The sequence below is a fragment of the Erythranthe guttata genome, chromosome 14 (genome assembly GCF_056151865.1).
Source record: "Erythranthe guttata isolate IM_541 chromosome 14, IM_541, whole genome shotgun sequence".
Lineage (NCBI taxonomy): Eukaryota > Viridiplantae > Streptophyta > Magnoliopsida > Lamiales > Phrymaceae > Erythranthe > Erythranthe guttata.
The window spans coordinates 4025786-4039710 of NC_142546.1; the positions used below are offsets into that span (position 1 = coordinate 4025786).

At 34.2% G+C, this 13925-nt stretch overlaps 1 protein-coding gene and 1 pseudogene across 2 annotated transcripts; one reads left to right on the forward strand and one right to left on the reverse strand.

Annotated features, from left to right (window-relative positions):
• Window positions 1-2567: 2567 nt before the first annotated feature.
• Window positions 2568-4460, forward strand: LOC148764961 (CBL-interacting serine/threonine-protein kinase 11 pseudogene; annotated as a pseudogene). The gene has a single exon (XR_016029925.1). The product of XR_016029925.1 is annotated as a CBL-interacting serine/threonine-protein kinase 11 pseudogene (transcript).
• Window positions 4461-7733: 3273 nt separating this feature from the next.
• On the reverse strand, window positions 7734-10597 carry LOC105959532 (CBL-interacting protein kinase 2). The gene is made up of 2 exons (XM_012983652.2): window positions 10463-10597; window positions 7734-9569 (listed from the first exon to the last, which is right to left on the reverse strand). The coding sequence occupies exon 2, from the start codon at window positions 9306-9308 to the stop codon at window positions 7929-7931; it is 1380 nt and encodes a 459-aa protein (XP_012839106.2). The 5' UTR covers window positions 9309-9569; window positions 10463-10597; the 3' UTR covers window positions 7734-7928.
• Window positions 10598-13925: the final 3328 nt, after the last annotated feature.

Genomic DNA, 13925 nt, shown 5'->3' on the forward strand with positions numbered 1-13925 from the left:
TCAAAATAAAATAATTAAAATATTCGCATTCTTGAAGTTACTGCATTTGGACATTTGGACTCTAGATTGTAGTGTTAAATCCTCAATGGATGTTGTTAAAGAATAAAGTTGAGATAGAAATTGATTTTCTTGTGTATTTTCGTTGGTTTTCCAAATCGGTTTATCTAGATCGATTTTGTACACAAAATTCGGCGTCACAATGCAGATTTTTGTTAACCAAATCGGCGACACAACGCCGACTTTACAAGTCAAAATCGGCATTGTAATGCCGGTTTTTTTTTTTATGATTTATGTTTTTATTTGGTTTTGAATTTCATTAAGGGTAAATTAGTATTTTTCTGTTGGAGGTCTTAAACTAATAAAAAAATGGGCTTGCATATATCCGCCGCCTTTTGACATATTGATTAGAAGTTTTATTGAATATTTATTATGTGGTTTATGTTTTAATAATTTTAAACTGAAATTTAGTAGTTATTAGTTTCACTTTTATCAACGTGAATGTTCTTATTTAAAAAAAAATAATGAAATTTTTAGAACATTTCCGCTAACTTTGAAATATTAAAACTTGTGTGATTTTCGATTTTTTCCCAAATTTCGAAATTTCCGGTATTTTGGAATTTGAATTGATTTTGTATTTTCAAATTTTTTTGAAATTTTTTCGAAAGGGCTAACTACGATCCGATTCATCTGACTTTCACCCATATACGAGAGTGTAGATTTACAAATGCACGTATATAATTGGCTGCAGATTCCTTCATTACCAAATTAATATAGAGTTAAATACAAAAACACCCATATACTATGAACTTTGTATCATATACCCCTTATACTATACATAAATACAAAAAACCCCCTCACATTACATTTTTTCCAAATGTAACGAAAATACCCCTACTCAAGCATATATATATATCAGTGTTCTAAAAATCGGCCGAGGCGGCCGATTAATCGATCTCCGAGGCGGAGGCGGTCCCAAACCTTTACGATTTTAGTGTAAAGGTTTGAAAAATAGTTTTTTGCCTGTGAGGCGGTTTTAGGCGGTTTAAGACGGTCAAACCTTTAAGGCGGGTCAAACTTGGTGGCAAAAATCGGTCAAAAATCGATTTTTTTTTTTATAATTCAAAATAAAAGTTGGGATTTTAATTAACAAAAATATGAGTTTGTGCTTTATTTTGTTTATGTTAACTGTTATTATTAAAGAACTAATAATGTATGCGAGGAATGTTCAAGAATAAATGTAAATTCAAAAAAATTACCTTTTTATTTATATTTTATAGGGATATTTATGTATTATAATATTATTATTATTAAACTTTTATTATAGAATTATGATATATACATGATGGAGATATAATTATGTTTAAGTATCTTGTTATATATGTTTTGATTATTTATAAATAATATTTAGAAATATATTATATTAAATTTTAAAAACCGATTTATTTCTGATTTATCACTAACTAATCACCGCCACACCGATTAATCGTGAATCGGTGTCTGACCGCCTCCGACCCGATTACCGCTTTGTACAACCCTGATATATATATATATATATATATATATATATATATATATATATATATATATATATATATATATATATATATATATATATATATATATGGGGGGTTTGTTTGAGCCATTTTTCATTATATATTTTACCATTATCAGTCAATTTTACGTGGAAATTTTGGTATTTATATTTTTTTCTCCAAAACATCTAATTACATAGATTTTTTTTAATTTTCTGAATGAAGCCGTTTATTTTTGTCAATTTGAGTTTCTTCATTTTTTTTCTTAAATGTCTTCCGGTAGTTTAAACATACTAAGATTACAACCATCTTTACAATCCGATGATTGTTGAGAATTCGATGTACCGGAAGACATTTAAGAAAAAAATAAAGAAATTCAAAATGACAAAAATAAGAGGTTCTATTTAGAAAATTTTTAAAAAAAATCGAAGTAATTAAATGTTTTGGAGAAAAAAAATATATCAAAATTTCGCAAGTAAAAATGACCGAAAATGTTAAAAAATATAGTAGAAAATGGCTCAAACAAAACCCTTATATTTACAAACTTAGCAGGGGTATTTTCGTCAGATTTTGGAAAAAAATATAACAGTAAGGGTTTCTTTTTTTATTTATAAGTAGTATAGGAGGTATATGATACAAAGTTCATAGTACATGATGTTTGTATTTAACCCATTAAAAAATAATAAAAATAAAGAAAAAAATTGGAGTTGAACCTAGAACGATATCAAAGCGTAATATTATTTATTTAAAAGCTTAGCCAAACACCCTACATAATTGCAAATAATTGAAAGTACAAAAGGCAAAAGTAATATTAATTTAACTTTTTTTTTTATCGATTATTATTAATTTAACTTAAACACCTTACACAAGTACAATTGTTCCTAAACCTTTTATAAGGTTAGGTGAAATTCCACCAAAAGTTAAATAAAAAAATAAAAAAAAAAATTCATTCAACATGCAAATTGACTAGTCTTACTATTCCCACCCAAAACACGCGTCTATTTAATTAATTAATTTCCCCAAAGTCCAAAAAGAACTCGTACCGAGTTGAAACACTGTATATAAATACGTCCTCATAAATCGCCACCTGTAATTTAAATCTTATTCTCTAGAATCTTTTAAATCTCAACCACTCTCTCTCTCTCCTCTCTTTCTCTCTCTACAAACCAAAAAAACCAATCGTTCGCCCAACTATTATTAGCTGTAGAACACAACCTTACAACCAATCCCTTTTCCAAAACCTAATTGGAATTTGATTTTTTCCGAATTATTGCGCACTGATGCCGGGAATCGACGATTTTTCGGTTTCCGGTCCGTCATCGCCGCCGTCTTCCGCGGCAAACATGGCTTTATCGGCGGAGAATGCGTTGTTCAACAAGTACGAGATCGGGAAGCTTCTAGGCTGCGGCGCGTTCGCGAAGGTGTACCACGCTAGGGACGTTTCCGACGGCCGGAGCGTCGCCGTGAAAGTGGTGAGCAAGAGCAAGCTCAACAACAATGTGAATCTAATGGCGAACATCAAGCGCGAGATTTCGATCATGAGCCGGCTGCGCCACCCTTACATCGTGAAATTGTTCGAGGTTCTCGCCACCAGGACGAAGATTTATTTCGTTCTGGAATTCGTCAAGGGCGGCGAGCTGTTCGCGAAGGTGGCCAAGGGCCGGTTCAGCGAGGATCTCGGCCGGAAGTACTTCCAGCAGCTGATCTCCGCCGTCAGCTACTGCCACCTCCGCGGCGTATTCCACCGCGATCTGAAGCCGGAGAATCTGCTCCTTGACGAGAACGGCGATCTGAAGGTCTCCGATTTCGGTCTCAGCGCGTTGACCGACCACGTCCGCGGCGACGGGCTCCTGCACACGCTCTGCGGCACGCCGGCTTACGTGGCGCCGGAGATTCTCGCGAAGAGGGGCTACGACGGCGCGAAGGTGGACGTGTGGTCGTGCGGCGTCGTTTTGTTCGTCCTCACAGCTGGGTATTTGCCCTTCAACGACCCCAATTTGATGTGCATGTACAAGAAGATTTACAAGGGCGAATTCCGGATCCCCAAATGGATGTCCCCGGATCTTAAACGGTTTCTGACCCGGATCCTAGATACCAACCCGGAATCCAGAATCACCATCGACGAAATCAAGAGCGATCCTTGGTTCAGAAAGGGTTACTCGGATATCAAATCTCAAAGGAGTGAAGATTTTAGCGGTGCTCTTGTGAAGGAGGAAGAAATTAAGTTGCAGAATTTGAACGCCTTTGATATAATCTCCTTCTCTCGGGGTTTGGATCTCTCCGGTTTGTTCGACGGAAAGTCGGCGAATGTCGATCGGCTGACGGTGGAGGATTCGCCGGAGAAAGTTATCGAGAGGGTGGAGGAGGCCGTGAAGGCGGAGGAGAACGGTGGGCTTGAATTGAGGAGGACCAAAGAATGTGGGGTGGAGGTGGAGGGGCAAAATGGTAATTTCATTGTCTCGTTGGATGTTTACCGCTTGACGGATAATTTGGTGGTTGTGGAGGTGAAAAAGAAAGGTGGGGATGCCAAAGTCTTTTCCGATTTGTGGAAGGAGAAAATTAGGCCGGTGATTATGCAATGGACGGAGCCCGTTAACTAGGTCTCCGATCGGTTCCTAGGCAGCCCATCGGCGAGCGCTGGGTGGGGGTGTGGGGGTATTGTTGTGTTTATACATTTTTTTATTTATTGAAAAATCGATCCGGTTATTCGGATCCATACGGTATATGTGTGTGTGTGTGTGTGTGAGTGTTTGAATTATACGACGATTGTTTGTGAAGTGTGGATAAGATGAACCGAGGTTCGTCTTTGATCATAGAATGTTAGGAATTAGGAAAAAAATAAGAAACTTAGACCGGGATTTTCGAAAATATTTGTCCTGGAATGTAAATTATATTCAAAACTTAAAAAAAGAAAGTCATTTTAGACAATGATTTTGTTGTTTGTGTGTTGTTATTGATTCTAATGTGGTGGTGCTTTATATTGTTCTGTTTGTGATTGTTATTTGTTCAAAAATTATGCTGAGCTGAGCTTATAACATATAGAAGCGTACGTTTGACTTAGTTTATAAGATGTTTAAGAATTTATAATTTTTTCTAAAGTGTTTGGTAACGTATATTTCAAAATCTTAAAAGTTCAAAAAATAAGTTGGTGGTATATTTCAAAATCTTAAAAGTTTAAAAAATAAGTTGGTGGAAAGCTTAATTCTTTTCAAAAAGTATCTATGTCGCACTTTTTTTCTTAAAAATAGTAAACATAGTTTATAAGTTTATATCCAAACAATTAAAAAGATAATTCTAAAAATAATATTTAACAAGTAATAACTTATCAGTTTTTAAGAAAATTGATTAGAAGTAAGAGTCTATTAGCAGTTTAAAACAAGATCAGCCAAACGGGATGATAATCTCTCAATAAACTATAATTGTTAGAATTGTTTGTTGTAATTATGAATAGACCCAAGTAGAGCCCACTTACGGAGAAATATCCTTTTTTTTTTTTTTTCCCTTTTCGGAGATAACCATAAGCGGGTGGTGCTCCTTGAGAGTCCTAAACGAGACTTGAAGAAGCGTAGTTCACAAATAACAGTAATTTCCCCATTGGCCACGAGGGGAAAACGAGTAATGGACCACAAAGCCTATTGAGGGTTTAACTGAAAACGAAGCCGATTAATTGATCAACTTCAACGGGATTTCGACAAGCCAAAAGGAAAGGGTGTATTTCTGTTGTTGGCTTATCATCTACCCTGTATTCCAACTCTTACACCTTAAATAAGCTCAAATGTCGAATTTAAATTTTCACTGGCCAAACCCAAATAACTTAAAAGGAAAAGGACAAAAAATTGAACTAATAGAATATGAAAAATATTGAACTAATCAAAATAGGCAGAAAAATTGAACGAGTCCAAATATTAACAGTAGTATTTCAGCTTAGGGGTGTGAACGAGCTCGAGCCAATTTTAACAAGCTCGAGCTCGGCCTCATCTAGTGTTTTTTTTTTTTTTTGTTAAAATCATTTAATGTTTTATTAAAAAATATTTATAGGAAAATAAAAAAAAGTTATAAAATAAATAATGAACTCTAGTTATATATATTTTTTCATTTTTATATTATTATTGTAATATTCTATATTATTATGAATTATATAAGTAATATAGATTTGTTCCTATTTAAATACTATAAATATTTATTATTATAGACTCTTTACTATTTAGTTAATAATAATAATAATAAGGCAGCTCGCGAGCTATCGAACAACTAAATTTGGGCTCGAGCTCGAGCTTGAAAACCCCGACCTCGTGTTCGCTGCCTTTGTTGAGTTGGCTCGTCGAGTTCGCGAGCCGGCTCGGCTCGTTTACAACCCCTATTTCAGCGTCTAGTTGATTGTGAAACCAAGATAAACAAAGAGATGGATACCAAGGACCAATACACAATAAAATTTAAATAAAAAATTCAACTTAATTTCATTAAATAATATTTTATTCTTTCCAAAAATATTTTTAATGAAAAAAACAATATTGTCAGAACCGAACTGGCCATGGAGCCGGACGACCATTTGGATCATGGTTTTATAAGGTTGAACCGATTCAACCGGGTTTTTGATTTTTTTAATATGAGCTTCTTCACCGTGTTTAGTCCTTTCACCTTCAGCTTCATCCGCCGCCAAATCTTCACTTCGATGTTGTGTATTTTATGGTTACGTCGACAAGACAACGATTTAATGTAGAAATTATAACGAATACGTGTCTTTCTTCTCTAAAATACAACGCTAATCAACTATGATTTAGTAGTTGGCTGAACCTGACGATTTTTACCTGTTAAAATTGAAAAAGAAAATGAAAAACCGTTGTATGTGGTAGTGGGAAGTGCGAAGAATGTAGATTTAGTATTATGAAAACTTAAGGTATCCTTACTAATGAAAATAGGGTGGTTTCTTTCAATGTTTTGAAAATCGGACTGAAAATTGACCCGGCCAAACTATCGGATTACGGTTGAATTGGTTCAAACCAGGGTCCAATCGGGTTTTTGAATATTTATTTTTTAATTATTTATATTTAATTTTATAGTATTATCTATGCAAAAAATTACGTATAATGGCCAATTTATCACCAATATGAAATATTGGTATGAGTTAAGCATAAAACTACAATTAGCAATACAAGTTGTTCTTTTTTTTTTTCACAAAGAAAACGACTTTTGATATTGTCGTATTTTGGCAGAAATCAAATCACAATAGAATTTTTGTGAAACATGGAAACATAAACGCACGTTCCAACTTCCCTTTCATAGAGGGTTTTTTTTTTTTTTCTATGCACTAAAACGACGTCGTTTTGGCCTCTTTTTTGGGATTTATTAAAAACGCGTGGATTCAGCCAAAAAATTGATTTTTACCCGGTTTCCTGGTTTACAGTCCGACCGGTCAAAAAACCAATTTTTAACAATTAGACCGGTTTTTTGTAATTTTCGGGTTGATAGGGCTAACCGGACTGAACAAAGCTCCGATTCGCGATCGAACCGACCGGTCCGGTCCGGGTTTCAAAACATTATTTTTGCTAATAGAAAAGCTTATAGGAGTTTTCTCAAAGAGCCTCTTTATTTTAGTTTGATTTATTCGTTTTTTTCTTTGCCTCAGTTAATATTTTTTCAAACACTAAATTTGTTGATAATGTAATAACAAAAATAAACAAATAACAATTGGATATAACCTTTTTGGTAGGGAGATGTTTGTGCAATTTTTCAAACTTGAAAAAGTCTAGCTCTAATTTAGTAATTACTACACATAATCTCAAAGAGATAGAGGATCAAGAAAAACAAATGAAAAACAATTGGGGGAATTACAGTTTTCATCCTCAAGTTTGTACTAATCTCCCATTTAGTCATCTATGTTCACTAGAAGAAGAAAAAAACATATTAGATCCCTCGTATTTCAATAATTTAATTATTTTGGTCATTTCCGTCAGTTTACCGTTAGTTGGTCAATTAAAGCAGTCATTGGAACAAATTTGATTCCGTTAGAAATAACAGAAAATTGATGAGAAGGGCTAAAAGTGTTAGAATGTTTGAAAGATAAATGACCAAATGCGCTTTTGTGAACATAGGGGACTAAATGTGAAATCGATACAAATCTGGGGATAAAAACGATATTTTTCCCCAAAAAAATTGGTGCAACTCATTTAATATCAATTTACTGGGAATTCAGTCCAGGTATTCAAGAATAACTTGCATCAACAAAATTTTCTTTTATACACACACACTCATCATGGTCTAGAAAAACCATTTCAATGGCCTGTACCTAATATATATAATAACTATATACTATATAGCGTGTACAAAAATAATGATAAAAAAAAAAAAAAAAAAAAAAAACCCGAAAAAACGAAAGAAAAAAACTCAGCCTCAAAATCAAGGTATTCGATCCCGCATCAACAATGGCTGCTTCTGTAATGAATCTTCCTCTTGCTTCAACTGTTGTACTTCACTCATTGAAGACCAAACAATGTCTTGTAACCCCGGTCTTAAACCCTCGTCCAATACCCTCCGATATTCCAAAGTATCCCCACTCGTTTTCTTCACTTCGACCAAATGAAGAGATTGAGCCAGCACAAATATCTCGGCTTCGATCGACAAAATTCCCTTTCTACCCTCCTTCGTTCCTTCGAACTTAAACAACCCTCCGTCTTTCTTGTTTATCTTCATCTTCACATGCTTCGCCACTTCCTCGAGCTTTGATATAATCGCGCATGCGGGTTTCCTAGAAACAAACCGTGTTTCTCTATCCGCACGACGACGACTCTCCTCGAACAATCTCGAGAGATTGAACCCTTCCGATAAGGAAATAATATCAAACGCGTTCAAATTCGAAAGCCTCGATTCGGAATCGACAATTTCTCTCTCTCGAGAACCTTCTTCTTCTACTACACTACTCTGCGGATCGTTTGTTTTCGTCGCTTTCGACTTCAATTCCCGTTTGAACCAAGAACTACCTTTAATTCTCGCTACCGAAATTCTAGTGTTCGGATTCGGATCGAGCAGCCTCAAAATTAGCCTCCGTGCTTCAGGCGAAAACCAACTCGGGAATCTGAATTCCGCCAGAGCAATTTTCCGGTACATCTCCATCAAATTCGAATCGTGAAACGGAAGATAACCGGCCAACAACACAAAAAGAATAACCCCACAAGACCAAATATCCGCCGAAGTACCGTTATACCCTTTCCTGTCGATTACCTCCGGCGCCACATAAGCGGGGGTCCCACAAGTAGTGTGAAGTAAACCGTCCGATCTCCTCGTCTCTGCCAGCGCACTGAGACCGAAATCCGAAACTTTAAGATTTTCATTTTCGTCCAATAAAATATTCTCGGGTTTTAAATCTCGGTGGTAGACTCCCCTACTATGGCAAAAATCGACCGCGTTTATCAACTGTTGAAAATATTTTCTCGCGACGTCTTCTTTCAACTTCCCCTTCGACACTTTGTGGAAAAGCTCGCCGCCTTTAGCGTATTCCATCACGAAATATATTTTCGTCTTCGTCGCCATTACTTCGTGGAGATGAACTATATTAGGGTGCTTTACGAGCCTCATGATCGATATCTCTCGTTTGATTTGATCGACGACGCCTACTTTCGTTATCTTCAGCTTGTCGATTACTTTAATCGCCACACTCTGCCCCGTTTGGACACTTCTCGCGTAGAAAACTTTCGCGAACGTGCCTTGCCCTAATAACCTCCCTAACTCGTATCTATCCAATAAGACGACGCCTTTATTATTGTTATTATTATTATCCATATTGGAAGGTGTAAAGATCCTTTTTTTAATATACAATAACTGACGGAGGAGCTTTAAATATTCGATCCTCGTTTATCGAGGCGAAGAGGCGAAGAGGCGAATCGGAGAACGAGAATTTCGATTCGTGAACATTTTTTTTCAGCATTTCTTGGTTTGTCTTTTTTGAAGACCGACGAAGAAAATGCTGAAAAGTATTTTTTCGGCAACTGAATAAGCCTCGGCACAGCGCCAAAGAGTCGGTTGTCCAGAAACACACGACACCTGGTAGAGAGAGAAAAAAAATCGATTTAAGTGACAATTAACATATTAACTTACCTACACACATTAATTATGGTAAAATCTGATCGTAAAATCGTAGGATCGTAAATATCTTGCAAATGGTCGGGCTTCACTATGATCATTAAAATCGTAGAATTTAAAGACATTAAGGATTTTACTCCGAAACTCGACGGATTTTGCTCGGGTTAAGATTCTACAAAGATTTAACAAGGTAGGGGGTGATCGTAAAATTTATCTTCTTTTCTTAGTTTCATATCAAACCTTTCGAAATTTATCAACTAACTAACTATTAATCGGATCCAATATAATCCATAAGATTGCAATCTTACTGCATCTTGCTAGACAAAAGTCTTATCGAACTATGTCGAACTTACTCGACAAGATCGAACTTGAAAATCGAATATACGAACTCGCTTGATCCAAAAAATACCCACAAGAATTTATTCTTCTTACACAATAGGAAACTTACACATAAGTTAGGCATTACTTCTAATTATTTATATAACATTTATAAACAAGCAAACTAAGCAATTTTCATTTTCTAGAACTAATTATTCCAGAAAATCAAGCTTCTCATAATTGCTCAGAACACACACACACACACACACACACACATGTGTGTGTGTGTGTGTATAATCAAGAACCAAGAAATGGATGTCAATCAAGAGATTTATACACTATTGCTGGGAGCCCAGAAAATGAATATGCTAGAAAAACATAAATCAAAATTCAAAATTAAATCTTTGGGGATTTTGTGTTGATATTATTATTATTATTATTTGAATTTTCGTAAATGAATAGAGAAACAGGAAACAAGAAAATCGCAATCGAAGAAATGAAAAATGAAAACTATAAAAGGGAATTCGATGAGTTACCTTATTTTTTCTGGGAGCCGGAAGAGAGAGAGAGAGAGAGAGAGATGAGGGAGAAAGTGCGTGTCTGAATTTTTTTATTTTTTATTTCTGTTTTAAAAAATAAAATAAATTAAAAGTAAACGCGTGATGTTGAATGAGAAACATGAACTGCATTCACACAAGGGGCCTTTCGGCTTTCAGGGTGTTTTGCATTCGGCACCCTTGAGTTATATTTAATTGACAAATACCCCCTCTATATCTAAAGTTATAGGCAATTAAGATCCTTTTGAGATGTGTACTACTGTGCTTCACTCAAGGACCATATTAAAATTTTGAGTAAATTATGAAAACCCCCCTTAACTTAGACTAAATAACGAAAATACCCCCACATATCCGTAATAACCAAAACCCCCCTCTAATTAATTGTTGATCGAGTTTTTTAACAGAAAATATGTATAATTTATTATACCTTATGTTAATTAGGTGGGAAATGAAAGAAAATATCTGAAATTTTGTTAAGTCTAAAAATTTCGTGAAAAGTCACAATGTAAGGGGTTGGTGTAAGAAAGAAACAAACATCATGGGGTTTGACAATTATGAATAGGTGGAGGTGGTTTTTGTAATTTAATCTAAGTTTAGTCATAATTTATCCTAAAATTTTGGGAGCGGTGTGATTTTAAAAATACAACATAAGTGATTTTTGTTAATTACGTTAATATAATGACTTTTGAAGCAATTCGAATTAACACGAGGAGTTTTGTCGCAATTAACTCGGCCTCTTCATATAAAAGAAATTATCACCGGCGAATTCCTTTTATTATTCTAAAATTGGAAGTCTCGTTTGTCAAAAAAATTAAAATTAAATAAAATTCTTGTTGAAGGGACTATTCTTTAGATGATTCAATATTGTAAAAATCGAACCGGACAGTGACTCGAACAAGCTACTGGGTTACAGTTGAACCGATTCAATTAGGGTTCAACCGATTTTTTTTTTCATTTACAATTATTATATTTAATTTTTATAGTAAATAACCATATTTTTTTTCACAGACATTAACTCATTGCTCATTTCCAATTGAAACGTAAATCAAACCAACTTTTATTTTACACACACAATATATCAATACACACATATCACACATATCACACATAGGTGGTGTTCGCAAATGATTATTTAAAAGCAGAAGTTAGTGATTGTGAGTTAAGTCAGTTTTAAGTGCTTATTTCTAAAAGTTGGGGGTGTTTGCAATTATTCCGGAAAATGAACTTAAATAGAAAAAGCAGGGTTAGGGGTACTTTTAGAAAAATAGCTTAAAGCAGATTATTTTAAGAGAAGCAAAAGCAATAGTTGATTTTGCAAATACGTAAAAACATATTATGAGCAAAAAAAAACACTCATAATCACTTTCAAAAAGTTTTCGCAAACACCACCATAATCATCCGAAATATTATATAAATTACAATCTAAACTAATATGTCTTCTAATTTCAAACCTTTGTATTTTGATTTTTTTCATTCCTTCAAATAGACAGTAAAAAGACATTGTTTTAGCCATTTTGTTTGTTTATTTAAAAAAAAAACGCAAACTTTTAAGCAAAAAAGAAAACTTGATTTTCACTAGATTTCGATATCATAGTTCAACCGACAAACCGGAACGGGTAAGGCCACGGTCCGCTGTTTAACCGTTCAAACGACCGGTCTGGTCCGGATTTCAAAATACTAGATGATTGTTTATGTCAGTATTCTAAAAATCGGCCGAGGCGGCTCATTAATCGGTCTCCGAGGCGGGGGCGGTCCCAAACATTTACGATTTTAATGACAATGTTTGAAAAATCGATTTTTTGCCTGTGAGGCGGTTTTAGATGGTTCGAGACGGTCAAACCTTTAAGGCAGGTCAAACTAGGTGGCAAAAATCGGCCAAAAATCGGTCAAAAATCGGTTTTTTTTTATAATTCAAAATTAAAGTTGGGATATTAATAAAAAAAAATATGAGTTTATGCTTTATTTTGTTTATGTTAACTGTTATTGTTGGGTTTTTTAATAAAAAATAATATTTTATTAAATATTTTCTTTGACCAATTTATGAGGTCATTTGGACAAACATTTTGAAACCTATAAAGACTTTATTTTGTCTCATAAAACCTCCATAATTTCCTTTAATTCTATATTAAATAGAAGTTTTATGGTGCTTATAATTTATACTATATAAAGGGGACTTTTGTAGCTTTGTAAAGAGAGGAGTGAAGAGAGTACAAGAGAAGATAAAAGAAATACTTTTCTTCTATACTATATACTTATACTTTGAGCTTTTGTTGTGTGTCGGGTGTAAGCTTCTGCTTCACTTGAACGTGCAATTTCGGTGAAGTTACAGCGGAGAGATAGGCTGGGTTGTTGTATCACATAGGCGACATGATCGGAACCTTTTTGCACCTCATTAGAGAAGGGGTCGTGAAATTCGTCTTAAGAGAGCGACCTAGTCCGCGCCTCACGTTGCCTATCTACATTATCGTGGTTTTCATTGCAGCAACTTGTTACATATAAAATTAGAGAACAAATGGAGTACAAGCCTCAATCCACAAATTTCGTGAGTTCGTCAAAGTGCAGCCGTGGTTCCAACAGTTATTGTTAAAGCATTAATGATGTATGCGAGGAATGTTCAAGAGTAAATGTAAATTCAAAAAAAAAGGCTTTTTATTTATATTTTATAAGGATATTTATGTATTATGATCTTATTATTATTATTATTATTAAACTTTTATTATGTTATTAGGATATATACATGATGGAGACATAACTATGTTTAAATATCTTTTTATATATGTTTTCAGTATTTATAAACAATATCTAGAAATATATTATACTAAATTTTAAAAACCGATTTATTCTCGATTTATCACCGATTAATCACCGCCGCACCGATTAATCGTGAGTCGGTGCCTAACCGCCTCTGACCCGATTACCGTTTTTTACATCCTTGGTTTATGTAATACGTTATACCGTGAATATAGTTAATACAACTATACAAGTATGGAAAATGCGTTGAGAAATTAATTTTTGAATATAATTTTTATTCTTAACGCCTCCTACATTTTTTTTTTCTTTTTGAGAGAATCCTCTTACAAAATAATTGTATTCAATTTGCAATAAAAGGAGGAATAGATCTCTACAAATGAAAATTTCACGGACCAATTAGTCAAAGTTATGCATTTTACATTATTTTCTTTGACTGTTGAATTGTGATAATCAGGATCATGTATTATTCTGAATTGCTAAAATTCTCATATGATAATAGTAATATATTAGCAAAAATCTCTTTATGATTGCACTTTTAAACAACCCCTAAAATGCTAGTTTCAAGGGTAAGGAAAGTTCAAATATAATATAATATAAATAATACGGGGGATCTTATAACAATTATAATAAATGTAGACGCATCAAATGCAATAAATTCTATTTTCTCTAGATCCAACAAGTGGGATGTACA

Coding starts and splice junctions, on each gene's coding strand:
- LOC105959532 (XM_012983652.2), bottom strand. CDS start 9,308: ATGGATAATAATAATAACAATAATAAAGGCGTCGTCTTATTGGATAGA.